Raw genomic sequence first — 27,145 nt, 5'->3', positions numbered from 1 at the left:
TATGACCTTTCTGCATCAAGGCACTGACTGTTGAATCCTCTGAATAGACTCCTAAAACTAATGAGAGCCTGCACATCATTGTTTGTCCAACAAGCGTCTGCAGTTGCTCCTTCTTTAATGGGTTTTCCTGATTTAATGATGCAGCAGTTAAACTGGCGAGATTTTGTAGCCTTTGTAGTTTTCTTTGTTTCGATGTAAGGGACAACTGACAATCATGTTTAGCGAAAGTATTTGCTCAACATGACATTTTAGCCTGCTTTTCATTGAAATGTACCACTAGAGTTGACATGACTCACATGTTATTATCGTCAAAATCTTTTCTGATAGTTTTAATCAACAAGTTGTTCAGTGGAAAGCTTGTTCTTTTGGGGATGAGTCCCACCAAAGGTTCATGGTGAGCTGAGCAAATATTAAAATATGAAACTGCAGCCCATTCAAAGGTCAAATGAAAACTTGCAACCCAACTACTTGGTAGCTTACAAAGTAGATGTTACAAAGTTAACTTATTAATATGCAACTAAACATAAGGAGTTTACGTTCACTGGGTATTTAACATTTCATAAAGTTCTTGCCATTGTTTGTGTAGCATTAAAAACCCAAACACATACTGTATGATAGAGATATAGGCGTGTCCTGTTTAATTCCATGAACTTGTATCCTTCGCTGGCAGAGGGAAAACAGAACCACCTGTGAAACATTTGAAGTTAGCAATACTTTTATGTTGTTGTAGTGGAAAAGAAGAATGAATGTGCTACTGATTGATAGGGTTAGCAGGAAGATTGTTCATACACTCTAACAGCATAATGAGATTACAGTGAAGCTGTGACCAGATCTAATCCACTTCCACGTTTGGCAGATGCAACGTGGAATGATTCCAGCAATATCACACCTCCAGTGTTTCCTGTTTTCTCAAATCACATAAAACTTGAGCTGATGGATGGTTTTAACAACTTGACTACTAGCCCCTATTTCATATTTATATTCTCTTGTACTTTTGTCAGATAACCAGAACTATAATCAGAAATGCCTTGAGGTCGTAAAGTGTAGAGTTGGCCAGCTGCAGCCATTTGTCGCGGAGTAGTGTGTCCATCCTCCACTGAAAGGTCAGTAGGTTGTAGGCATCAGGGCATTAGGTTATGTAACCATGGCATAATGACTCCAACATTTGTCTAATCTGCTCAAAATCTGCCTGTTATGCTTTTAAAGTAGTTTTGTAAGTGGGAGAGAAAAAGTTGTAAAAGTGAAATGGCTGATAATGGGATAGTAAATGTCCAGAAAGATCACAAGCAGTCTAACTCATTCCCAGTGTTCCTCCTTTGCTGTGTGATGGGTTTAACAGCCTCAGCTGAAATGGCTTTAAACAGGTTAAAGTCTGTTTTTCTACTTTACACGCAGAGAGTTACAACGTGTTAGGTTTAAAACTTGAAAACACAAGGAGAAAGTGAGGAATTTTGGTATGAGAGCTGTCTAAGCGTGAACAAGGTCAGGTGGTGACTTCATTTTTTTTTTTCCACAACGCAATCTCTCCCATCCACCATAAATTTGAGACTAAATGGACTACTCACTGTCACTGACTTTTTTTTCTGCTTTTTTGGCATTTGAAGTTTTAATCCGTTCCTTTTAGAATTGTTAGCAGCCAGCAAAGCGTGACTCTCAGAGCAGAAGGATGTGAAGGAGGTCAAAAACTGTTGGGAGAATTAGAAGCTTTTGGCGAATGTTTTCTCACACATTCTCCACATCTTTGACTTGAGCTCCTTTTTAATTCTTTGTATCATTACCTTTTAGAGTATGAGAAAAAGAAGTATGGGATAAGAAACGCCTTTTCAGGAGGATGTACTGGGGAAACAAACAGATCTGTGACTGAATTAGAAGTCATCTGTTAAAAAATAAAAATAAAATAAAAATGAACTTACCCTTTGGTACAAAAAAATCTAAAAAAGTACTGTTTTTATTTTTTTTTCAATTTAAGTAGAAAAGCTTCACATTTGAGATCTGAAAATCAACAAATGTTTCGCATTTTTGCTTAAAATGTTTTAAAAGATGCTGTGCGGAGTTTTTAACTATGGGTAGTTTTTTTGGTTCAATTGACTCCTTGCTTTGTTTTATTACGTGTTATTTTGATTTCACATTGAACATATCTGTTAATTTGTTTTAGGTAAGAGGTGGACAACTGCATTAGCTTGCCTGCTAAGGGAGTGAGGAACAGTATATGCTGGTAGAGATGCATTTAAAAAAATCCATCATTGTAAAACAACAACAACAAGGCCTCAAACATTTGTAAAGAAAGAAAATGCATTCAACACATTTGTGATGCCCCATTCAAAGCACGTTTTGTTCACAGTATGCACAGCCCTGATTTTAATTGCTCATCCATTTTTGGGATTAATTCTCTAAAGCCTGGATCCTACAATCCAGTCTGATTTTCCTCTTCACATGTCAACAGTCCCCTCCTGAAACTCTGTCAGTAATTCCAACTCAAACATGAGAAAGAGAATAGCCGTGTTTCCTTGTAGTCAATAATGGCGTCTCTAATGAGAGGGAGTGTGTTGCAGCCAGGGTGGGGTACACATCCTTACCCACCTACCTGCCACTGCATCCTGTGCAGCACCCTAATCTCCCATAATTGTGCTGAGTCTGGGCTAACCACCCTGTCTCATTAGGCTCTTTACAGAATTCCTGATGAAAGGTTGCTGCTGGTCACGCTGGGGGCGAGGGCATCAGGTTTGTGTTAATTAGCAGTGACAAGAGTTTGCAAAATACAATTAGTGTAATAATGAGTGTGGGCCAATCTCTTCATCAGCCAACAATGCCCCTGATTCTATTTTTGATTCCTTTTTACTCCCATACCAAAAAGGGACTTTCTTCTCCCTTATCAGCTCTGTGTGTTTCCCATTGAGCCAAACATATCACTTCAAATCTCCTGTTTCCCTCCACCTACAAAACTACAGTATCTCCTCTGTTGGGTAGGATCTCCATATGGAGACCACTTAGCCTGTGAGGAACGTCCAAGCCAGAGTCTTGTCTCCCTTTCCGTGCACAGCAATTGCTCACTGATGTTTCGTGAGGTGTGAAAAGCAAATGCTCATCTGAGAGAAATGTAATGAGACAGGGTCAGTTGCCTGTCGAGGCAGCAGTTTTAATCTTATTACAGTAGTTGTTTTATCCTATCTTATGTCAGATCCGACCGCTTCTCTGGCATTATTGCTATTGTCACAGTACATTATTCTGTTACAGAAGTCAGAGAAAAATGTTTCAACTTATTTATCATTCATCGCAGTTACATCAGACAGGGTCATAATAACAAACAGCTGGTGAACACAACACGATAAATGTTGATGAATGGGTTGGCCCCTTAAGTTGGACTGTGCTTATAATAAACCATACAGTTCAATTAAGATATGCATTAGCACATGGATCCTCATGATTAGTTAAGGAAACATATCTAATGATTATGACTGGATGTTACAAGTCAGCTGGTGACCAAGCAGCTCATAAATAATTACAGTGATTAATGAATTAAACTGAGGAGTCAGCCAAATGCAAGTCATTCTTCCATGCTCTCCCTGAACTATATGACCCTGAACCTTTTTTTATTTTTAACCTTGTGTTTTTGTTGCAAAATATTGTAAATTTTAAAGCCATTAAAGCCTTTGAATTTGATTTAAATACCAAAAAATCGGATTCTGTCAAATCTTTCCTTGCTTGAAAAATTGTGATTAGACATATGTAACCGCAGATGGCAGATAGAAAGACGACTTTGAGTGTTATTAATAATTTTCAGATGAAGTGGTTGAGAACCACCTTTTTCCTCTTCTGTTATGAGAGTGCTGAAAAATGAAAACCACCTATCATAGTGCACAGAGGAGAGTCACGTCTATATTCATCACTTGGGTTTGAACCTGTGGAAGATGTGTTGTGGACTGTATTCTCATTGTGTTTTTGGCCCTTTTGGCCCTCCCAACTGAGCTAAACCAGAGTCCCCAGTATTAAATAAGTTGTTGCAAGGGTTTAGTTTGTGCTTTGTGGTGGAATTTGGAGCTAGTGCTTCTTAGATTGCATTTTTCAGATGCTTCACTGATAGCAGACCAATTCTTTGGGTTATTGGCAGCATGCTTCATGTGATGCCCCCGTGTTCTTGGGACTGTCCACTTTTAGCTTTCCGTTTTTCCAGTTATGAAAACACAAACATGTTCAAAGCTATTTCCAAAAGTTCCGAGAAAAAAAAAAACATCATAGTGATGCTCAAGCAGGTTTTTGCCATTCATACTGATCTCCTTTCCTCTGAATTAGATGTCGCCGGGGGGTTGTTTATTTGACTGCTCTTCCTTTCAAGTTGGAACAACTATGAAAACATGTAGGGCACGTTAAGCAATAATCAAAGCCTCAATGTTTATCCCCGCTGTACGCCTTGAGCATGACGATCTGTCATGTCGCTGCCACTTGTTGCCCCCTAGGTAAACAGCTCTGAGCAATGTTGTGTCCGTCATGGCCCTGAACATACCACAGCAGAAAATCTCACACGTGCGACCGAGAACGAGACAGGCTGGAAAACTACAACAAGTAATTTTTGGATTTATGCTGGCCCCCAAACTTCTGGGTCAAATATGGAAAAACAAGTCCTCACAGGTAGAGCAGAGAAAGAGCACACGCAAAGGATCAGAGGTCAATCCCCTGAGGTCCAGCAGGCATTTGTTCCTCCTGTTAGTGTGTGTATAGATCATAAAATGTTATTCTGGAGACATGCATAGGTCTAAGCAGCTGGTCTCGTTTCTTAACATTTACTGACTGTTAAAATGAGTGACAGAAGTCAGAAACCTTTGGCTGCCTCCTCAGTTTTTTTGAAGTAACAAACTATGTGGAAGATTTACTGCTCTGTCCGGCTCCTCCGATCAAACAGTTAGATGCAAAACAGTGATGTGAGGATTTTAAGAACATCTCTACAAACATGCATGCCTCTGATTTTCCATTTGAAGTCTATGATCACTTATGGCGCAGGAATCAAGGGGAAAGCAGGAGTTGTAGTCAGCTGTGTAAAGTCGATAGACAAAATAAACGCTAACAGGAGTAAGATGTAGCTTGCTCTAAGGAAATAGAATATCACACTAACATACTTAAGAGCCAAGACAAGACACACTTACTCCATGGTGCAGTAAATTGGATCATCAAAATTAGAGGAATAAGGGACTCTGTGGGGCAGAATGTTCACCACAACACACTCAAACACTGTGTTTTAGCTTCTTTGATGTTGCACACAAATCCCTCGTGGTCGTACATGAAAAATAATAAATTTCAGTCTTCCGTGACGACCTAGTTGCTTGATTGATATTTTTGTACCCCAGAGTCAGACCGCCTCTCAGCGCTTCTCTCAGCACAACAGCATGCTGCTTGTCTGTGGTTTCTTGTCAACACACGCCTTGGGAAGATAAAGTGTACAAAAACAAAATACTTTTTGTTTTTTTTTCAATAAGCAGATACGCTGAGAATAAGCTTTCTGCTCATCTGCATTTTCACATGAGACGTGTAAGCGCCACACAACGCTTAATGGTTTGACACACCTGCCTGCACAGCAGAAACATGTTCTGACACAGACATGCAGTGTTTCACTTATGAAGTAATGGTTTTCAGAAACATCGCATGCCTTCCATTTATTTGTTTTCATCATCCATCCGTCTTCATGTCAGTGTCACGACAAAATGATTTATGTCTTGTCCTCAGAAATCACTGAAAGAAATGCCCATTAGAAAATCCTACAACCCACCATTAATTTTCTTTTGTAAATCCAAGAGTCTCTTATGTTCCTTTTACTTTATGTGGAGAGCAAGTAACACATTTATTTCAAGAAAAGTGAGCCGTGAAAAGATGCCTTTTTTTGCCTGTGTTACCAGTTGGTTTAAAACCTTTTTTAAATGGCAAATCAGTGTACGCTGATGAATGCAGCTCTGAAGTAGACACTGATTGTGTTGACTTTAAGTTGCACGAGAAATATTAAATCAGTCTCTGTTGGCTTACTGTCAGCGGATATCTACAGTAGTCGTAAGTCGTAACTAGCTTAATTAGCTAGTAAAAGCTAAAAGGGGGCATTTCATCACCTACCGTGGAGGAGTTGGGCAGACTTCTGTAAATAAATCTGTTCCCCCGCCACCCCCGGTTGCTTGTAACTGGGACAAGGACAGTAGTCCAATGAAATGGCCTTATTGAGCAATAACCGCAGCTCGATTTAACTGTGTATGTAAACGTACTGAGTGACTTTATGGAAACATCAGAGGTTTGTGAAAGGAGATGTCGATGTCCTGAACATCATAGAGGTCTTTGTGGTTACTCCGTCATTAGAGGGGACGTTTCTTTAACTCCTCAGAGTCCTGAAAAGCAACGCCATGTTTAAATTACAGAGCCACTTAACAGCTCAGAAGCCACCATGGCCACAATTACAGAGCATTAAGGAAAATTTCGTACCCGGAACAGGCACTCTGGAGTGTATGAATTAGGAAGAGGTGGGGGGGATCAATAGACGTTCTTTGGTGAAAGTCAGTGCTGTAAAACAAACTGAAAGATGTTTTCCTAGAGCCGGTGCATTAAGAAGTTAAGTTTTTTCTTTGATTTGAATTACTATATTATGGCAGCTGTGTTTAACTTACAAGAAGAATGAATACGAACAGTATGTTTCATAAACACCGAGCAGCACATCTGGACTATTATTGATGTAGCGGAAAATTGACAGTAGGGGGCAATGTTGAACTTGAGCTCATGCCTTGAATAGATAGAGAGGGGAACAAATCTAGCTTTTTCTTGAGTGAAATCAGGGTTTAGTTATAAGGCATATTTGAATCAGTTGTGTGTCGTCCGACTGTTGACCTCTATCAATAGCTTTTTTTCAGTTTCAGTCATCAACTTGAAACTGAAAAGGCGTGCACTGTTGTGAAAGTACACCACAAGTTTCTGCTTTCATATTCAATGAGACCTTAGACTAAGACTAATCCTGAAAACATAATTGTTTGTGAAACATGATTAAACGTGGTTCAGAAAGTTGAGAGTCTTCCTGAAAAAAATACATTCAGCACAGAGAGCGAGAGAGAGACAGGATCCTGGCAGAGCAGCATTACAAGGAAACCTTAGAACTAAAGTACTTTGACAACATACTGTAGACACAATGACCTAAACCACAGAGGTAATGCTCGGATAAAACACTTAAAATGCAACGAGGGGATACTCATGATACCTGAGAATGTGCATGTGAAATCCATGAGGAGTTATGGGTGCTATAAAATAACTTTTATAATAATAACCTTTATGAGCTTGGAGGAACATATTTCACTGGTTTCTATTTGTCATTTAGGCAGGCTGAGGAAACGTGTGCTTTCTGATAAAACTGAAAAGTGAAGGGAGTTTGTTTGTTTTGCACATTTTCAACAACAATGCAACTGGACTGACCCTTTGACAAAAACCTTTCTGGGATCATTTATACCGGTCGAAGGAGAGGATGCATTTCCTTTGAGGAAGTGTGAAGTTACCTATGAGTTACTCTTAGTCGACGGTTGGTTTGTCCGTCAGAAAATATGTTGTCATGAACCATTCTGCTGCCACATGTGCAGGTCAGACTCAGGGGAATCCTCATCTAAATAAAACCTCAATGACTCAAAAATGTCTTATGGAGTCTTCAGCCAATCCCCGTCTTTATAGCACCTGGTAAATGGAAGCAGCTGTGAGGACAGCAAGGAATACGAGCAGGAATGAACACTAGCGAAGCGCGTTATTACACCAGCAGGCTTTTAGATCAGGGTCCTTAAAAGGAAGGAGGAGGTTAGATTATCCTCAAACTCCTGATCCTCGAATTCTGCAATTTTCCGGCCCATGATCCCCTGAGATAACATCAGAGGTCTGGCAATTTTTCTCGGCCCTCACGGTCTACAGAGGCAGTGCCGCGTCCCTCTCCTGGGAGCAGTGGTTGTCGTCCTTATCGCAGGAAGTCACACAATACAGCGGAGGAATGTAAACCCAGAGCTGTGCTGCAGCTAACCTTGCAGCAACAGCACGAGTGATAGTGAAATAATCGTTTTGTTTTCATTTCTTTACCTGATTACTTTGGAACAGAGTGTCCACCACAGAGAAATACATGTTTTTTTTTTTCCATTTTATTGATGTGTTTTTTGTTTTAGATTTCCCTTGCAAGAAGTCATAACAGCTCTGAGCTTATTTGCCTCTTGTTTGATTTGTTTTCCTCAGAAGACAAGTGAAGTTATAAAGTGAAAGTCATTCAGAGAAACTGAAAATGCCAAATTTCTGCTTTGTGTTACTGGAAACACAACTAGGAATACATGTCGCTGCATACTGAAGCCGGAATTAAATTTAATATGAATGGAGCATTTTGGAGTTTGTCCTCCATCCAATACCCTAAACTGCCTTAGAAAGGATTCACTTTGCTGCCAATATAGACACAGGGAGATTGAACAGTGACCAGTATCGCTTTTCAGTTCACATTTGTCCATGTGTAAAACGATCTTTTAATTATTCAGCTAGCAAATAAATGTCCCAATATCAGATGTTGTTTTCGTTCCCAATTTGGACGGATTGAGACTCAAAAGATGCCGCCTCGAGCTGGGGAACTTGTAAATGGAGTTTGTCTTTACCACTTTCGGACAGTTTAGAAACCTAAATATTCGAGGAGAAGTTTAAGAAGTTTGCTCACTGATAGACAGAGCCACCCTCGTCACCCCAGCTAATCTTGGCTAACAGGTAGCTGGAGATTCGCCATACACTTTGCATGTGATCATGAGAGTTTAATTCATCTTCTTGTCACTCCGTTTCTTTGGAATAAAACAAGAAGGTCCTTTAAGTCCCCATGAAATGGAACTTCGATAATCTCTAACTGCTGTGTTGTGATGTATTTTTCAATGGAGGCAGAAAAGCTTGGATAGAAGAATCAATGACAAGATAGAAGGTAAGACTTAGCGTTGGCATAAATTTCATTGGATCGTTAGCTTAAAAAAAGTTGTCTAATTGGTCAAAAAAAAAAAAAATCACCCTTGATTGCAAGATGAGTCATCAGACATTTACAGGACACACTAAAATGTACTGAGGTACCGAAGTAGTTTCTTTTCATGAAAAATCACATCCTGTTTCATTTAGCAGTAACCTTGCATCGCTCATTGACCATCTCGGCTGTGGAAAATGAAAATAAAGTCAATCTCTGCAGCGTGCTGTTTATCCCTTCACCTGAAGCCTGCAGTGGTTTTGCTCATGTTGTTTGTCCTTCCGTTTGTTGACCGCTTGCTTAAAAGACTCGTGAGTGCCTCTTCTATCTTCCATCTCAACACCACCACATGGTGAAACAGTCCTCCCTGCATGGGCCTGACCTCGAGCACCGCCCTTTGACTTCAACCTGGGGCATACATTTGGTTGCAGACATATACGACTGTGGTTCAGGCATCTGATCTCTTTTTGAAAAACGTCAGTACACACACACACACACACACACACACATACACACTCACACAAAGGGACACACAAACAGGCCTCAAGAAGGCGCCGGGATCAGGGAGAGGAAACGTTGGAGATGTGATGTTCAGGGGAACATGGCCGATCTTTTAACACCTTCTCTGTGTTTCTCAGTGGCTCCAGCTCTTGTTTCACTTCTTTAGATGTGTCTGATTGCTCTGCTGGAGGTGCAGCTTGGCGACGGATTGATGGATGGGTGAGGGTGATGTAAAATGAAAATATCTTGGCGTTGCCCTCTGGAGACAGGTGAAGGTGCAGCCTCCCGACTCAGTGATGTTTTCATAGGTCATTGAGTTTAACAATTACAGATGATACTTTTTACGTCTGTGAATGTGTCTGCGTTGGAAATATCTTCAACAAATAATGTTGCGTGGATATGAGAAGAAAAGATAGTCTTACCATTTTACAAGCACCTAATTTGTTAAATCTCCCTGTTTTTTGGACAAGTTTTGGAACTTTTAATGTCCGTTAAGGTCATGGTGGAAAGAAAACAAGATCATGCAATATAGAAGCTGCTTCTCTACAGTATAAACATCCTAAAAGCAAAGCTGGCTAAAGGCAACGTTCCATATTAAAAACACAAAGCCCCTATGCATGTTTTTCCTCCTAATAAGTTTCTTCTGCCCTCTGAACACAAGTTTGGCCCAAATCACCATCCTTAATACTTTATCAATCCCCTGCTGACTCCCAGTTTCCACTGCTGCGTTAAGTATTCTCCTCCTCCTGACCCGAAGCAGTTCAACATTCCTGCTCTCTTATTGGGCAGAATGAGTCGGAGAGTGATGAGCTTGACTCTGACCCTGGGCAGACCTCTGCTCTTGGTGCTGCACAGGTGTGTGGCCTTAGGCGGGGAAAGTGAGACATCCTCACCACAGAACAACACACTCTGCGCGGGACACGTCACTGTATCAGGAGTGTTTAATTCTGCTCTTGACTTCAGGTCACATCATGCTCAGTCACCATCACTCGTTGGCTTTGGCCCTGTTGTTTCTACACATTTTTCTTAAACCTGCTGTTATTACACAGCTTATTTTTTGCAAGTGAAATGAACTGTACGTAAAGGCAACACGCTTTTTTATGTTTTCATGTCCAAATGAAAATAGGCTAGCATACAAAAATTGGATCTTTAGTGGCAATTGATATAGTTTGGAGAAGAATAAAGTGGAGTAATGGAAGTTTTAGGTATATCAAAATGTATTTTTTTAATGTTAAAAATAATATTTCACTGCATATTGTCTGCTTTTTAAGTTTCATTGCCATTTTTAAACACTTGGCGATAGAAAATTGTGCCCTGTATTTGGTGAAAACATTTCCAGATGTTGCAAACTATAAGAGAAATGGTTTAATTGCCCAGCTGGCATTGCAATGCACCGACATTTAGCTTGAGGGGGGAAAATGTTCTATAAAGCAGTTTTCTCTGCATCCAGACTCTTCCTCTGCTCTGTACTGCACCTCTCCACTTTTATGGACATGGAGAAAGCTGATTAGAGCCAAGCGGATCCTCGCTTCTAATTTTTCTCTGTGGCCGTCAGTTTCCAGTCCAGGATTCCTCTCGTTGGCACGCCAAACCAAAAAAGTGCAGTGTCGTCAAGTCTACAACTTATCTGTGAGTGTAATCTCTCCTGACAAACCCCCATGTGAATGAAATCTAACATTAATGCAGCCAAAGTGGAGCTGCGTCTTTAGACTGCAGCGTAAAAAATCGGACATCCTGTAACATTCATCTTTAATTCTAACATCTCCTCGTTACGCAGAAGCTCTGCAGCTCAGATTATGCTACACGTAGAACTGTCAGCACCTGTAGCTGACCCCAGTCATTATGTGCAGTTTGGGAACTGGAGGGAAAGATCTTTATCAGGTTTAGCTGACGACAGCTTCGGCAGGATATTTTTGTGATGAAAATGAAATGGAAAAACTGTGGCTTCTTGTGGAAGTGTGTCGAGGTTCTGCTTAATTATCAAAAGCTTACCCAGGTTCACAGGAACAATCAGAATGTTTCCTTCTTTTTCTCTTTGCTCGACTCAATGTGTCGTTCTTTTATCTGTATTTTCTTTATTCAATTATGTTTTTATTTAGATCAACTATGTATTTTTCCTTTGAAGCTTTTACTTCTACAAGTTAGACAGTGGAAGCAGACAATGTTTCCTGCAGTCATTCCTATGAATTCTAGGCACTTGACCGTTTTCCACACTTTTCAAAAACTCCATCCAATTTATATTCATGGAAAACAAATCAAGCTTAATCAGACTGAAATATACTTTCGCAACTCAAAAAAGTTCAATGCTGTTTTCACCTCAACACTTAGCTTTTCAGTAGCTCTTGTTCGACTGTTCGTCCACAGCACTACGTTAACCCTTTGCTTTCTGCTTATGATTCTGGACTGAATGAGTTGAAGATTAACTTTGTCCTTTTCTCTTCCTGTCAGATGTGAATGAGTGTGAGGAGACCAACGGGGGCTGTGAAGCTCTCTGCTGTAACACCATTGGAAGTTTCTACTGCAGGTGTCCTCCCGGGCTGAAACTCAATGAAGATGGCAAAACTTGTCAAGGTGAGTCCTCTGCTGTAAATGTGTTTCTGCACATCTTCACAGTCTGGTACAGCGTCCATATGAGTGATAGAGTGTTTTTTTCTTCTACCTGCTGGATGATCAAATTCACTTAAGTAGAAACAAATATTCTTGAGTTCATACTGTAAATGTATAGTTCTAGTCCAGTTTGTAAAGTACAAATTTCTGTCAGGACCTAAAGACAATTTCTACCAAAATATTGAAAAGTGTATCTTGGGAAAATTACCTAGCCTCCCTTTAACAGAGTCAACAAAGCGGTCCTAAACTGTGGAAGTGAAAAATGTGTCAGGAAGTTGTTAGATACTCTTGGTAGATACTGTATGTAATTTATCCCCTCATCTTTCAGTTTTGGGGTTTTATAAACAGCAACGGGAACCAGTCATTCTGACAGTCTAATAAAACACATTAATAAAGAAATGGACGATGACATTTTGTAATCCATTTCAGATTTTGAGTTAAAGTTGCAATAACTATTGAACGCTTGCCCTGAATCAATGTTCAGTAAAGTGGGTTTCTACCAAGATGAACTGTAAACATTTTGGTGATCCTTTTATTTTCCATTCAGACCAAAATGTATCCAAGGTTCGAGTCTTTTACTCCCCGCTGCATCAATTACACAGATATATTTTTATGCTTTTTCATTCTTCATCTTTATATCCATAGCTGCTAAGAGCCATGGCTGGAGGCTCTGTGTTTTAAGGCTGTCTTTATATCCAAACTATTCCCTTCTTAAAGACTCCATATTTCAGGAACACGACTACAGTAGTTCATGAAATGAACTATCCTGACATGAGAGTGCAGCTGCCTGTCTATCATGACTCAAAGCACCGCTGTCCATCAAAACCCAGTTACTTCCCAAAACTTTGCCCATGAGATTTTTTTTTTCCTCCATCATATTTTGATTTTTCTGATTTGGAAACCTCTGCCAGTGATTGGTATAATCAGAATAATGTTTCCTCTATGCTGCAGCCAAGAGCAGAGACTCTGCAGTGAGGCTGTCCGCTGGAGGAAGCAGGCAGAGATCTGATCCCGGTCATGGTTATTAGCAGAGCTGATGGGAACGTTGTCACAGCTGGCCTTCATAGCGCTCTGCCCTCTGCTACTGCTGTTCATCATAGAACAAAAAACAATCCTCCATAACGTTAGTGTTATAATTGTCTGTAATAGATGGCAGTATTAACAGAAGTAAAAGAGCTGGATGAATGTTGTGGCTGTTTGAGTCAGTGGGGTATGTGTGGTGCTGCGTCTGCAGAAAGTGATCGGCTTTTCTTCTGCATGAGCGCCATGAGGGAGAGACGAGAGCCATTCATTTAGTCGTTTAGAGTAAATGGTTCTGCGGAGCTGGATCAGGCACAGCCACATTAATACTTTTGGGGAATCCTATCCTTGGCAGCATGCAATAATTTTTCCTAAATGAAAGACATCTGCTGGCATGGGCACGGAACAAACAAATGGATCTTTTGTTCGGTGTTAAAACCCTGAATAACTACAGAATGTATTATTTAATCCCTTGGGAAGAGTCCCTACATTTATGCATGTGGTCTATTCAATCATATTAGTGCTTTTTTTTTTAAGTTCAATTTGAACGAGCAGCCTTTATACAAACGTAAATGGTCAAAATGGAAGAAGCCAACAATAACTGCTGTCATGCAGCGTGCAGCACGCGGCAGATAAGGCCAACATTTTTGCCGTCATGCTGGATGAACTTTACTGCTCAGACCAATGTGAGCGTGAAGGTGGGAGTGACACTCTGCCAGCCGTGACACCTGTCTTAATAGAGATCTCTGCCCAAAATCAACACGTATTAGATGTTCTTGTAAACCCAGAGAGTAGGAGAGTTCCCGTAATGGCTTTATTAAGATAAATATTGTGCAGTGTTCCTTCATTCCCTCCTGGATGTTTTTTCTGGTACTTTATTCAGATTTCTTTCAAACTCTGGCTCAGTATCTTACAGCTCTGGCTCCATGCCTATCATCTGTCCTCCATGCCTGAGCGGGCTTCTTTCCACCTCACCTGGCATCTTTGTTCACATGATTCTGAGGTTCGCACAAATGTGTATTTTATATGCAACGTGTGATTTTGTTGGTGTGTGATGTCTCGAAAAGGGTCGGTGTCAGTTTCTGCCCGTCTATCTAAGCTTGAGTACTTGTCAAAAGCTAATGGTCTGATGAAATGACATCACAGGTGTATGTTACAGAAGCTTTAAGGTCACATTATTAGAACAGAGACCAAAAGAAGTGATGCTTACAGTCATTGTATTATGAAGCTGTCTTTGGGCCATATAGGCTAAAAAATGGTGATTATTCTGGAGCTCTACAAGCTCTATGAACCTGGTTATAGTCCTGCTGCTTTGTTTCAGTGTACAGTATTTTTGGCAGCAGATGAGGGAGCAAAGTGTTAACTCCTGAACAGACCATTTCACTCCATGCTTCATTCCTTTCTCAGCTGTTGGGATGATGAGTTCTGAATGCGACGTTTGGCACTTTTCAAAGTTGGATGTTAGATTTAATAAGACAACAGACAGTACAAGTCTTTACTCTTCAGCTGTAAATGATGTGCGTAAATCTCACATTTATATTCCACTACATTTTTTAAACAAGACAGTAATGGGGTAGGTACAGTGGCCTGGTGGTAAAATGTGGTAAATCATAGATCAAAGTTATTTATCTGTGTTGGTCATACTTTGTAGTTGAACAGAGAGTTTAATGTTAGGGTAAAAGGGAAGTGTGGGGCAAGGAGAGTGAGAGAAACGGGGGGAAGGAGAGGAGGATCTTTAATGTGATGGACATTTAGTTGGGAGAGAGAGAGAGAGAGAGAGAGAGAGAGAGAGAGAGAGAGAGAGAGATGGAGCAAAATCAGGAGGCAGAGGGAATAAGAAGTAGTGAGCATGTTACATCAGGGGAGGATCTGGAGAACTGACCATTAACAGCTTATGAACTTAACAAAATTAGTTTTAAGTTTTTTTTCCGTAGCCTGCATTTTTTTTTTTTATCAAACTCCCTTTGAGGCTCTTAAATGTCCCTCTCTGCCATGGCTCAGTCATCAGGATGTTGGATTGTCTTTCTAGTGTTTTTCACAGCGATAGCATCTCTGACAAGGGCTGCAAACTATCCCTACAGTTACTATAGAAGGATTTGTTATAGGCCACACTGTTACCATGGATACCACGCCTACAATCTGGGCCACCTGGCTGCAGGTAAGTAATGCAGATGAGGCAGTCATTCAATGCTTTTGCTCTGGGTCTGTGCTTAAATGCAATCACTTGGAAAGGTGTTTATTCATTCTTTTTTTATTGTTTTAGTAATCTTAGAAGTAATTTCATTTTTTTCAAACAGTGGAAAATTCTCATCTACAACCACAGAAGCTTTTTTTTTATCTTGAAGACTAAAATGTTTAAGTCAAATGAATTTTGGCATCTCCTTCAAAAATGTTCTATTCAGCAGGACTAATTGGATAAGCAAGGAGTTATTTACAGTAGTCATAGTATCTGTTTGTGTTGTTCCACAGCCAGACTGACAAATCACTGTCATAGATAGTGTGTCTGCTGCGTTTGCTGTCTGGCACTGCGCTGAAACTTTCTGTCTACATCAGAGGAGGGAAGGAAAACATTTATCAGCAGGGATTAGAGCCCATACTATCAGGAGTCATGAGAGAAGCTCTGCAATGCTAACACACACATGGCTACACTTGAATATTTAGTTTCATTTCTGGCAGAACTGCAGCGCTCAGGGAGAAATGCACAAGTAGAAGCTGTTTACATTCATCATTACCTTAATGCTGATAATCCGGCTGCAATGCTGTGTTTCTGAAAGACATCATTCCTGGAGATAAATGGACCGTTAAGATATGATCTATCTTCTGTGCACAATAAACAAATCACCTTTCGGACACGGACCAAAATATTTTTCCATGACAACGACTCGGTGCTGTAGGTGGCTGCAGGCGGAGAATTAATGATACAACGTCTGCTGAGGCTTTGGCTAGGAGCTCAGGCTGCGGGATCATGTTCTGGAAGTGGAAGCCAGGCTGGAAAGGTTTCACCGACTTTGTGCTACAGCAGACAGAGAAACAGCAGCTCCACAGAACTGGATTTGTTTCCCGAAAAACCAATCCAAACCAAAGGACGGCATGCAGCAAGGATGGAAAAAGGATGACTGACAGCTCCTGCCAGCTTTCCTGGACAAAAGTGAAGCTGAAATTTGGCAGCAGAGAGATGAAGAAGAGGAAAGTTTAGACGCTCATTTCTGCCCCAAACACTTAATTTAGATTTTTTTTTAGTTATGGTTATATTATTATTAAGAGTAGAAGGTTCAGTTTAGGATAATTCTATAATTCATCTCTGGGCAGCTTTTATGGGAACCATTAGGCACTAATAGTTTGAAGTCCCAATATGCTAAAACTTGATGAGTTTCGTTCTCATCATGATCCTATCCTTCTTTTGATGATGGAGAAAAAGACTCGTGTTTCGTACATCACACTACCACAAAGAATTTTTACAGCACTGTGCCGTATCCATCATGTTTTATAACCACAGGGTGATGTGTTAGGGTCTTATAAAGACTTGATATATGAACAAATCACCGTTTAGTGTGCTGCGGGAGCCTCAAGACCGTGGGTTATAGCGTACATGATGAGGCTGAGCTGGAGATGCTTTCAAGCTGCCTCAATCCCACACAGCCTGTTATAAGCACTGTACTGTCCCATTTGTCTTCCTGTGTCAAACACAATTTTTCTCATCACTGGCCATGAGAAGTAATTCTGTAATGTTGCCAATGACTCCAGCTGAGGATGTGTTTGGTGAAAGAGGTCGTTTATAGTGATCGACTCAAAGAGAATACGCACACAACTTGGCAGTTCACCTCAACCCAAGGAATGTCTTTCAATTTTTCATTTACTGTTGTCATTGACCTTGAGTGCTCCCATTTGAAGTTTTTTTTTTTCCCACCAGCAGGCTGCTCCTTTCAGTGAAAATAAAAACTGGGACACATTTTCTTTATGCTAACTTTATATAAAACAGTGAACACGCAGAGCTAGCAACAAGCTGTGGGACAAAGTTTAGCATTTAGCTGCTAAAGAGCCAGATGTCAGCCAGAGGTGGAAAAACAGAAAAGGATCATTTTGTACTTACGTTCAGCAGGTGGCCAGAGACACTGCCAAATATGTGCTAACAAGGCTTGACACCTGCTGAATGTGTGACCATCTAGTTGAAAAGGTATTATAGTATGTAGGAGCTGTAGTAGTATTATGATCAATGAAACATATCTTCACTAGCAGGGAACACGGACTATTGGTACCTTGACTGGCCGCATCAAATAAAAGCATAAAAACCAACTGCATAGACAAAACAGTAAAGATATGTGATTAATATGAATCTCCACAGAAGGAATTGATGCGCCAATCGAAAACAACAATTGAAAAAAACAAGTATGCTTCAACCGACCAAAAATCAAGTTTAAGAATTCCAAATAAAAAACTTGAAAAAGACACCCGCATTGTCAAAGAATGACAAATAAAGTCAAAGTTAGCTTGCAGGTCAAGTTATTATAAATATTATGATTATTGTTACAGTACTGAAAGTTGGGGTTTAACCTGCTGTTAGATCATCATGTGGCGGACACTCAACAACAATCACATATACTAATATCTAAGCAAAAGTTCAATTTTTTAAGTTCCCTGTCAAAGTCTTTATTTGGGAGCGCAGATAGCCTATGGGCCATGTACGGAGGCTGTGCTCCCCTTCCAGTGACTGTGGGTTTGAGTTTGACCCTCTGTCATCCCCCACTCTCTCCTCCCAACATTTACTGTCTCTCTTCAGCTGTCGTATACAATAAAGAGATAAAGGCCCAAAAAATAATGAAACCAATATAAAGTCCTTTTTTGGACTGTGGGAAGAAACAGCACCGAGAGGTGAGACATTGTATATATGTGTTTATGTACAAACTATACTCCTCACTAAGGGTAAACACATTGTCTATTTATTTTTTGGATTAATTGGGCTTGCACCATCATACATGGTGAGAAATTATGTATGGGGTTTATTTATACTGAGCTATTTAAAGCAGTGTTTAAAGCCCTGTGAGAGAAGACTACATGTGTGGTCTGTGGTGTGACGGTCAATGAGTTCATACTAAATAACTCATACTAATGGGAATAATTCTCCTTAATCAGTGTTATTACTTAACCAGTTTATAAAGAAGGCTTGTTTTCACAGGATTTCCTCTCAATTCTTTGCATAGTTTCTTGCTCTTAAAATCCGCCTGAGGTCAGGACTGCGCAGAACAACACATATCTCAGCCAGGTTTTACACTTGGCGCTTAATATATTTTATGACGTGTTAGTTGTTTTAACAGACCTTATGATGTAGTGGCCAAATACATTCCCTCTCACCTTTTTAATGTGTCATGTCATTTGTTCGAGTCAGCAACATTTCCAGTAACTCCTCTCTGCTTATTTGAATTGTACTGAAGCAAACAGGTAACTAGTTAGAGGCCTGGAGGTGAGTCAGGTTTGACTTTGTGTCCTAATTATCCTGATGATGATGATGGAGCCAGACGTGCTGTGAGCAGAAGTCCAAATGAAGCTGAGCTTCACAAATCAGCTCAGATCTCACAGGGGGGTCAGCTGTTGAAAACCTTTTTTTAAGTATTTGACCCCTAAATTCAGAAATATTTACGAGCAGGTCTTGTTTCGTTCTCAATCTGTTCACACAGTGAGGCAGTCATGTTTCCCTCACCTCCTCTTTCTCAGACCAACAACCCTCTTCTTCTACTTGTTTATAATCTCAACGCTCTACTGAGAGGAATGCGTACATTTTGCATCCTCTGATTTATGTTTCCATATGTCCGCCGCTCCCAGGGGACTCTGACAAGAAGTGAAGGAATGTAAATTTGCTTTTAAATGTTCAGTAGTTGCTACCACATGGGGGATTTGTTTGTTTGAGCTGCACCGCACTTTTAGATGACTTCTCATCCATCACAGACTTTCTTCTCAGAGTACATCTTCATCCTGAAATCTGTGTGAAATTCTTTCCCCAGCTTGGAGGCTCATCTGCTCTTATTTTTTTTCATATAATGTGAGGATTTAGTTAAATTACACTCATTTCTCTTCCTGCTTCTGTCTTTCTCCTTCCTCGCTCCCTTCCCACAGATATTGATGAGTGCCAGGTCCATAATGGGGGCTGCCAGCACAGATGTGTGAACACCAGAGGCTCCTTCTACTGTGAGTGTAACCCAGGCTCTCGCATGCATGTGGACGGACGCACCTGCCTCGGTAAGAAATGCTTCAGTTGTCTGTCAGAGTGAACTCTGAAGAGATACTTTTGTTAGATCCTCATCATGCACTGTGCCTATTATAACAATTACAGCCCTGTGATGTTTGTCGGGTGTTTTGCATTTTATGAAAAACAGTGAAAAAGTCAACCAACATGAACAATCATTTCTCCTTAAATCCATTTAGAAATGTGATGTATGCATCCAGAGTTCCCCCTCTTTTATGTGGTTCCACACGTTCTAAAGTCACATAAAGAATGAAACACTGTTTTGGAAGAGCATTACTTTCTGGAAACTTTTAAAAAAAGAACTTTTAGTACTGTTAGTATAATTTGTGTTCATAGTTTTCTTGGAGTTTAGTCTAATAGGCTTTTTGACATGAGCATTTACTCATCTGAACCACAGTCTTGATGTTGCAAAAATCGACTCCTTCGACTCTGACAAAGCCCGACTGTGCGGTGATCCCATTAATATTAGCTGGGTAAGGCATCCTGAGTCCAATAGCTTGTAAGAACCAACTATCTTACAACCTTCTTTATTACTGTTTGGTCCACTTCATATCATAAAACTCTGCAAGAAAAACAAAGCATTGCAATTTCCTAAAGTTCAATGGTAGACGGTCGGTTAATCCAAGTAATGTTCACAGGAAAAAATGAATCATAATTTAAACAGACTTTTTGCCTTCATTTGATAGGACAGTGGATAGAGTAGGAAACCAGGGGGGAGAGGAGAGAGAGTAGGGAATGGCATATAGAAAAAAGAGCCACAGGTCGGAACAGTACTCGGACTGCCTCCTCTGAACATGGGGAGCGACCCAACTGCTAGACTCCTCTGCACCCCTGTGTTTTTATTTATTTATTTTCTTTAAACCATTATTAATCACTCACTGACTCGTGCCAGACTTAGACTCACTTAAACTCACTTCAAAAACTCTGGAAAATGGCTCTTAGATTTATTTTTGCATTTTCAAACGAATGGGCCAACCCTCATTTGCTGGAGAGGAACTTCGTGTGAATGGAGTGATGCTCTTCATCGGCCTCTAAATGGAGCTTTTGGTGAGATTGTTTTTGCTGGAGCTGCGAGGAATTTTGAAACTCAATCAAATAACTCTGACTGAGTTGAAACTCAGAGTGAGGTTTACAGGTTGTTACTACAAAGACTCAGTAATGAAAATAAGTGAAGATTGACAATATATATAATGTAAGAAGTAAACAACACTCAGTGTCTTTTGTCTGTACCGCTGTGTTAAGGATTAAATAGAAAGAAAGAAGAATCATTCTTTCCTGTTACCCTTGATCTCTCCAGTGTAGTACGTGTACGTTGCTTTTGCAGAAAAAAAAATATTCTGCATTCGCTGATAGAGAAAAGCGTATAAACTTGGCTGAAGTTTCTACTGTCAGGAATGTATACAGTGTGTCCTGACATGTGGAGTGGAAGTCATACAGTAATGTATTTCTTGGCTTCATGAAGTGAAAGTAATTGTATTGTCTCGTAGAGCAGACACTGTACTGAAACTGGGACCTAACTGTCCCTGAGAGGCCTTTGTGTGACAGCTGTTGCGTGAAAAAAAGAAAAAAAAAGAAAGAGAGACTGATTGCATTAATAATCACACAGCGCACATCTGGACAGACTCCCAGGTGAAGCTCATCTGTGAGGCTGCATATCTGCCACACTGAAAACTGTGCAGTTAAAATCTGCAAACTGTGACCTTCATGTACTTAAATGTTTCCAATCTTTCCAGATAAGTGAATAAAAGTATATTTTGCACCATGCACACAATAACCACATGAACGCTGGATACAAGACAACACATACCACTCAACTCTGAAAGCAGATGTCCCCTTCTTATCCAGCTCTTGATCTGCCAGCAGAGGTCACATGTATCCCACAAATTCTGTGTGAGTGCCTGAATAATATTTGAGCTGGAGAGCATTCTGAAATATGACGTGTACTTGCGATTGATGGATCTCCAGTCCTTGAGTATTAAAAAAAACGGACTTTTGATGCGCCAGGCAGTTCAGTAGTTCTTAACTGTAGTTTTCCCTGAGGGGATGGAGTCCAGGTCTTCTACAGAAGTTTCATCTGTTGATATGACAAGGAGAACTCAGGGAAAGATGATTGATTTGATTTTGCCCTCAGACTCATCAGTGGCAGCATTGTCCAGCATGGAGGTCTTGCCTTTCAAAGCACTCTGTGATTTTTGGCCCTTTTTTGGACATGGATCTCTCAGGGTTCAGAGCAGTGCAGAACGTCTGATGTTTTCTCAGAGTTTCTTGTCAGAATTTCAAAACCACAGCCACGATCTCTCTGAGAAATAGAATAATTGATATGACACCACATCCAATCAAAAAATCTGAAAAGTTCACAAAAAAAACCTGCTTTTGTTCTCCTGCCAGATTTCCTCATTGTCCATGCAGCTGTCCTGTCCTTTGGTCTTGTCAATTTATTTCTTCCCTTTTTTTCCCCCTCCTTCATAGCAACCCATTCATGTGCCATCAGCAACGGGGGATGTGAACACTACTGTGTGCAGCAATCCGCCGCTCATATCCGCTGTCGTTGCAGGCCAAATTATGTGCTTGCAGAAGACAGCAAGCATTGCACATGTGAGTTCCCAAACTGTGTCATGAGGTTATAATGAAAACACACCAACACACGTCAGGGCACAGACGGGTAAGGTCATAAAGTGGATGTATGATTAAGGAAAGAGTGTGAACATAACTGATTATTTTGGAAGATTACGACGTTGGGATTCTGATTCACTGATTTTCATTATAACACTGAAAGCACAGTGCCTGGATCTGCTGCCAGTCATGGCTATCTGATAGGATGTCCCTTCTGGAGAACAGTTAACTGACAATTATGGGATGATTAAATTGGGGTGAATTACTGCAATCTGCTTCATTGTTTTTACTCAAATGAGTGTTTTGACGTCCCTGCCTCTTTTTATCTCTGCAGTCTTTACAGCCATAAAGTTAAAGTGTCTCAAAGGGAAGGGAAATTATACATAAATGCGTTTAAAAATGACTATCTTTCAGGTGTTTTTACTTTGTAATTGTTGGCTGTGAACAGCTTCCTCTCATTTGTGCAGAGCTGAAGGCTCCATTCCAGATAATGGACAGGCTTACACAAGTCGAACACACACATGCACACAGAGCAGTGCAGCCAGGCAGTGTGGACTTAAAGCTCTCTCCATATGCATTGAATTAAGATTTGGGTTTTTACAGTTTTCTCCACTGCTTTGCAAGAAGTGTTGTTTGAATGAGGCCGACAGATTTATGTTTATGAGTGTGTGATTTTTGTGTTGCAGTGCAGAATCCCTGTGCAGCTCAGAATGGAGGCTGTATGCACGAGTGTCGGGTTGACGGTGGGAAAGCTCACTGTGACTGTAAAGTTGGCTACGTCTTGGCTGAAGATGGGAAAACGTGTGAAGGTGAATATCAGTATACAGAATACTAGCACCTCAGCATTATTCAGGTGTGTAGTATGAAGAAAATACGAGGAAATTCATACAGCAAACTGTTCTGTATAACAATGTGGAAATGTTTAGACCTGCTCTGGAGCGCCCAGTCTCATCTTCTTCATGTGATGGAACTGATTATGTTGTAGATTTTCTGAGCACTTTTTTTTTCTGTCCACTTTTGGCTCAAAGCTCAAGGTTAGAAATAGAATCAGTAGAAAAATGCAAATTTAAATTCAAAGTGAAATTCTGTAGAAGATGCAGAGTCAGGGATTAGGTTTGTCAGAAGCACATAATGCAACGATGGGGGATGCAAATGAACCAGATTTCTTCATATCCTTTCTTTTTTTCCTTTCCATTTCATTTTTTGGACAGATATCGATGAGTGCGAGACAGAGGAAGCCTCCTGCGCTCACGGATGCCACAACACACTGGGCTCTTTTGCCTGTGTATGTAACACTGCCTACGAGCTGGGATCTGATGGGAAACAGTGCTACAGTCAGTACAAGCTCTCTTTATATGTTTACATGCATAGATATCTCCCACTATGTTCAGTTCATGCAAGTATGTGAGATATTTCAGTCCTTTAATCAACACTAATAATCCCTCTTTGTACATGTAAAAGGGATCGAGATGGAAATCGTGAACAGCTGTGAGAACAACAACGGAGGTTGTTCGCACCACTGCCAACACTCAACCAGTGGGCCTGTATGCTCTTGTAACCATGGTTACAGACTGGATGATGATCTTAAAACTTGTCTTGGTAAGAGATTGTAATGCGCAAGCACCATAGACTGACAAAAAAATCCTAACATACAGTATCTTATGACAGATACTGAAAAGTGCTTTCATTTTAACATGATCACAGATAACATCCTCTGAACTGACCAGAAAGTTGAGTCAGTGCATCTCAACAGTTTTGATGGTATCAAAAAAAACAAAAAAAACATTTATGTCTGTATGAGATGTATCTACCTGTACCTAATACACCAGAAAGGAATGTGATACAGATTTTGCCAAATAACTGCTTAGTGCTACAAAAAATATGTACTACTATATACAAAAAAACCAAAACAATAAAGAGGCACTAAATGGACATAACTGGTAAAAATCGTTTTTGTTTTGCTGTGAGAGAACTGCTCGGTCTGTGTAGCTGATCACCTTATCCACTGCAAAACAGGAGAAAACCAAAAAGAGAAGAGAAACTGTACAATACAGGGGCCATGAAGTGTATAGATTTAATAATCTGTTGCTTCCTTAAAAAAACAACAACAAACATTTGGACTGTATCATACCAAAACTCTGTTCTATTCAGGAGGTGGAAGATAAATTTGACCAGTAAGAACACAAGTGTCAACATGAACTCACGCTGAAAGAACCGTCTTAACGGAAATGTTTATGACTTCGTCTCTATGAAACGTAACTTTAATTTTAATTTGCTGTTAAACCTGTCGAGTTTACAGTTTCTCATAAAACCTTTTGTGACAGTGAGCATGTAGGCTATTATACACAGTCGGCTCATAACTCTCGTCTTCCCCTCCTGTTGTGTTTGGCAGACGTGGACGAATGTGGAGAGCAGAGCTCCTGCTGTGAACAGGACTGTACCAACTACCCGGGGGGTTACGAGTGTTACTGCTCAGCGGGGTACAGACTCAACTCAGATGGATGTAGCTGTGACGGTATGTTGAACCCTCAGTTAAAATATAAGAGATGGATTACATTGCTGATTTTATCAGACTACATCAAGCCTGAAGTTTTGCTTGTGCGTCTTTTTTCCAGTTTACTAAATAGGCCAACACAAAGACAATGTTGTGTTTTGTTAAAGTTTAACATTTCAAAATGGATTTGTTCAGTGAGATTTCTTTGGCTTCTCCTCCAGATGTAGTCTAAGGGTTTGAGTGTGTGTCTATGTCTGTGTTGTTCAGATGTAGATGAGTGTCTGGCCGTTAACGGCGGCTGCGATCACTCATGCCAGAACAGCGCGGGCTCCTTTCAGTGCTTCTGCCGCCGGGGTTTCCGGCTGGATGAGGACCGGCAGTCCTGCATCCGTGAGTATCAGCAATCATAGGAGAGAGAGAGAGAGAGAGAGAGAGAGAGAGAGAGAGAGAGAGAGAGAGAGAGTGTGTGTGTGGGAGAGTGCGGGTCACACCAGAAACATGCCAACGGAAACCTGGCACACTCACATAGTTGTTCTGCAAAATACATCCTGTGCTCAGAGTCATTCATTGAAATTGTGAGCATTAAAAAGTGATTGTAATTTGAACACACCTAAACTGGCCCATTCTTAATGCCACAGCTGGAAAAATAAGAAAGAGGACAGGTATGGTACTATTCCCAATTAGGTTCATAGGTTTGGAAGAGTGGGCCTTTTCACAGCAGACTTTTGGACCTGTCACAGTAGCAGCAGAGCTGCTGCAGGAAACACTCAGATCTTTCACTTAGTTTAATTTAGCTATACAGCACTGTAGAAATACTCTCGTACAACTAGAAGTCTTAACTGTGACTCCAGTACAGTTGTAGGTGCAGCTGATATTGATTTACATCTTTATTTACAAAATCCTTGCCGCTTGTAAATTTCTCCATTGGGGACATCTGATGATTCAGTCATTTATGTTTTTTTTTGTAATGTTAACTTCAGTCTGCCTGGTACCTAGAAACTACATCTGATACATTTGACAGAGGTAAAGCCCAAATATTGGCCTCTGACATGTTGTGGGGTAAAGTGTAAAGAAATACAAAACCACACAGCCAGAGTTAAATACATACTGTATACCTATTTTATAAAGCACATAATAATTTGATACCATACGATACACTATGTTGTCCCCTTGGAAATGTTTCATTTGACGCTCTGTTAATGATTACTCTCACAGCTACGCTAATAGCTGTGTTGTATTCAGTGGTCACAGTCAGTCCTACAATAAGACAAGCGTACCAGGGTCAGAAATTAAAGAAGGTAAATTAAAATCAGCCATTGTCTTTATTTCTAATTAACAAGTGTACTTTTCTGTGGAGTTATGGATGTAACATAAACTGAAAATAATGTTGTGGTGATGCTTAAACACATTTGAAATGATTCAAAATCTGTCATTTGCCCCTCATGGGTATGCAGAATTATCATAAGAATACTGTATTTGTTTTGTATTGGCACATCTGACAGATACTATCTGTCCACAGATCAGACTTTCTTGGAGCAAAAGGAGATGTTAATGATCTTAGTCAATCTAACTAAATTCATGCTAATCAGTCTTGCAAAAGTACTTTTAACTACCAATACCACATTCATTCAAAACAATTCAAGACGTAAAAGTCAGGGACATACAGAAATGTTATGCAGCATGTGTCGTTGCCATGTTAACTATAAATCTCTCTGCAGCTCTCGAGGATGCAGTGGAAGCTCTGTCCAGCGGAGGAGCCATCGAGCGGCCTCTCATTCAGCCCCTCACCTTGATGCAGGACTACAGCCAAGCCCTGGAGCGCTATGACGACTACGAGGACGACGAGGGGGAGCTGAGGGCAGAGAGCAACCTGGCAGAGAAATTCGGTTTGTTTCCTCCCCCTAATCGTGAACAGCTCATTACTGTCAACAGGAACCTGTATCCCATTACCTGAGTGTGACTCTCAGGAGGTGAGGACTTATTTACTGCAGGCAGAATCAGACTACATGGTGGGGGTTAATAACCGAGCTTTTTGTTTGCAGACTGTTGGTCCACTTCTTGTCAGCACTGCTTCTTTGGCAGGAATGCTGAGGCTTATAAGAGCTGTCAGTTAAACAGAGCCTGAACAAAAAGACAGAGGATCTGCTTTGAGTCTCCCAAATGTAATCAACATTTTTACAACCGCACAAGTTCAAACATCAATGTTCCTTTAATTTGACTTGACAGGAGAAATATTATGAGATATGTTGTTGTATATACTTTATATATTTTGACCCTACAAAAGTTTGATTTGTTTGGAACTTCATGCGGTTAAATAATTTTTGACAATACGAAAAGTTTTTCCACCTTTGCTGATTTTCTTTTTCCTCTCGCCTACATGCTTCTCCTAATTTCAAGGTTTAATATTCTCTGTCAGCGCTGACACATTGACAACCTCTGACATTCAAGGAGAACATCCTTGTTCTGCCCTCATTTAATAATCCAATATAGATGTTTGAACTTTAGTTTCATTCCATCTCCCTGTTGTTTCCAGTTTGTTTGGACGACACGTTCGGCAATGACTGCAGTTTGACATGTGATGACTGTTCTAATGGAGGAAAATGTAATGCCTGGAAAACTGGCTGTGACTGCCCCGACGGATGGACGGGCATCGTCTGCAACCAGAGTGAGGATAAAGTCTGACAGATACATAAACATGTGCAAA

At 40.4% G+C, this 27,145-nt stretch overlaps 1 protein-coding gene across 1 annotated transcript in view; it reads left to right on the top strand.

Annotated features, from left to right (window-relative positions):
* Window positions 1-27,145, top strand: part of megf6b (multiple EGF-like-domains 6b) — a 61,799-nt gene that overhangs the window by 19,110 nt on the left and 15,544 nt on the right. The window contains exons 5-14 of the mRNA XM_079342089.1: window positions 11,918-12,040; window positions 19,205-19,327; window positions 21,804-21,929; window positions 22,634-22,756; window positions 23,159-23,281; window positions 23,409-23,546; window positions 24,340-24,462; window positions 24,709-24,831; window positions 26,160-26,327; window positions 26,975-27,106. Coding sequence (XP_079198215.1) covers window positions 11,918-12,040; window positions 19,205-19,327; window positions 21,804-21,929; window positions 22,634-22,756; window positions 23,159-23,281; window positions 23,409-23,546; window positions 24,340-24,462; window positions 24,709-24,831; window positions 26,160-26,327; window positions 26,975-27,106 — 1,302 coding nt within the window. The remainder of the gene's footprint in view (window positions 1-11,917; window positions 12,041-19,204; window positions 19,328-21,803; window positions 21,930-22,633; window positions 22,757-23,158; window positions 23,282-23,408; window positions 23,547-24,339; window positions 24,463-24,708; window positions 24,832-26,159; window positions 26,328-26,974; window positions 27,107-27,145) is intronic.

This window comes from Symphodus melops, assembly GCF_947650265.1.
Source record: "Symphodus melops genome assembly, chromosome: 4".
Taxonomy (NCBI): domain Eukaryota; kingdom Metazoa; phylum Chordata; class Actinopteri; order Labriformes; family Labridae; genus Symphodus; species Symphodus melops.
This window is presented reverse-complemented; position numbering and strand designations above follow the sequence as displayed.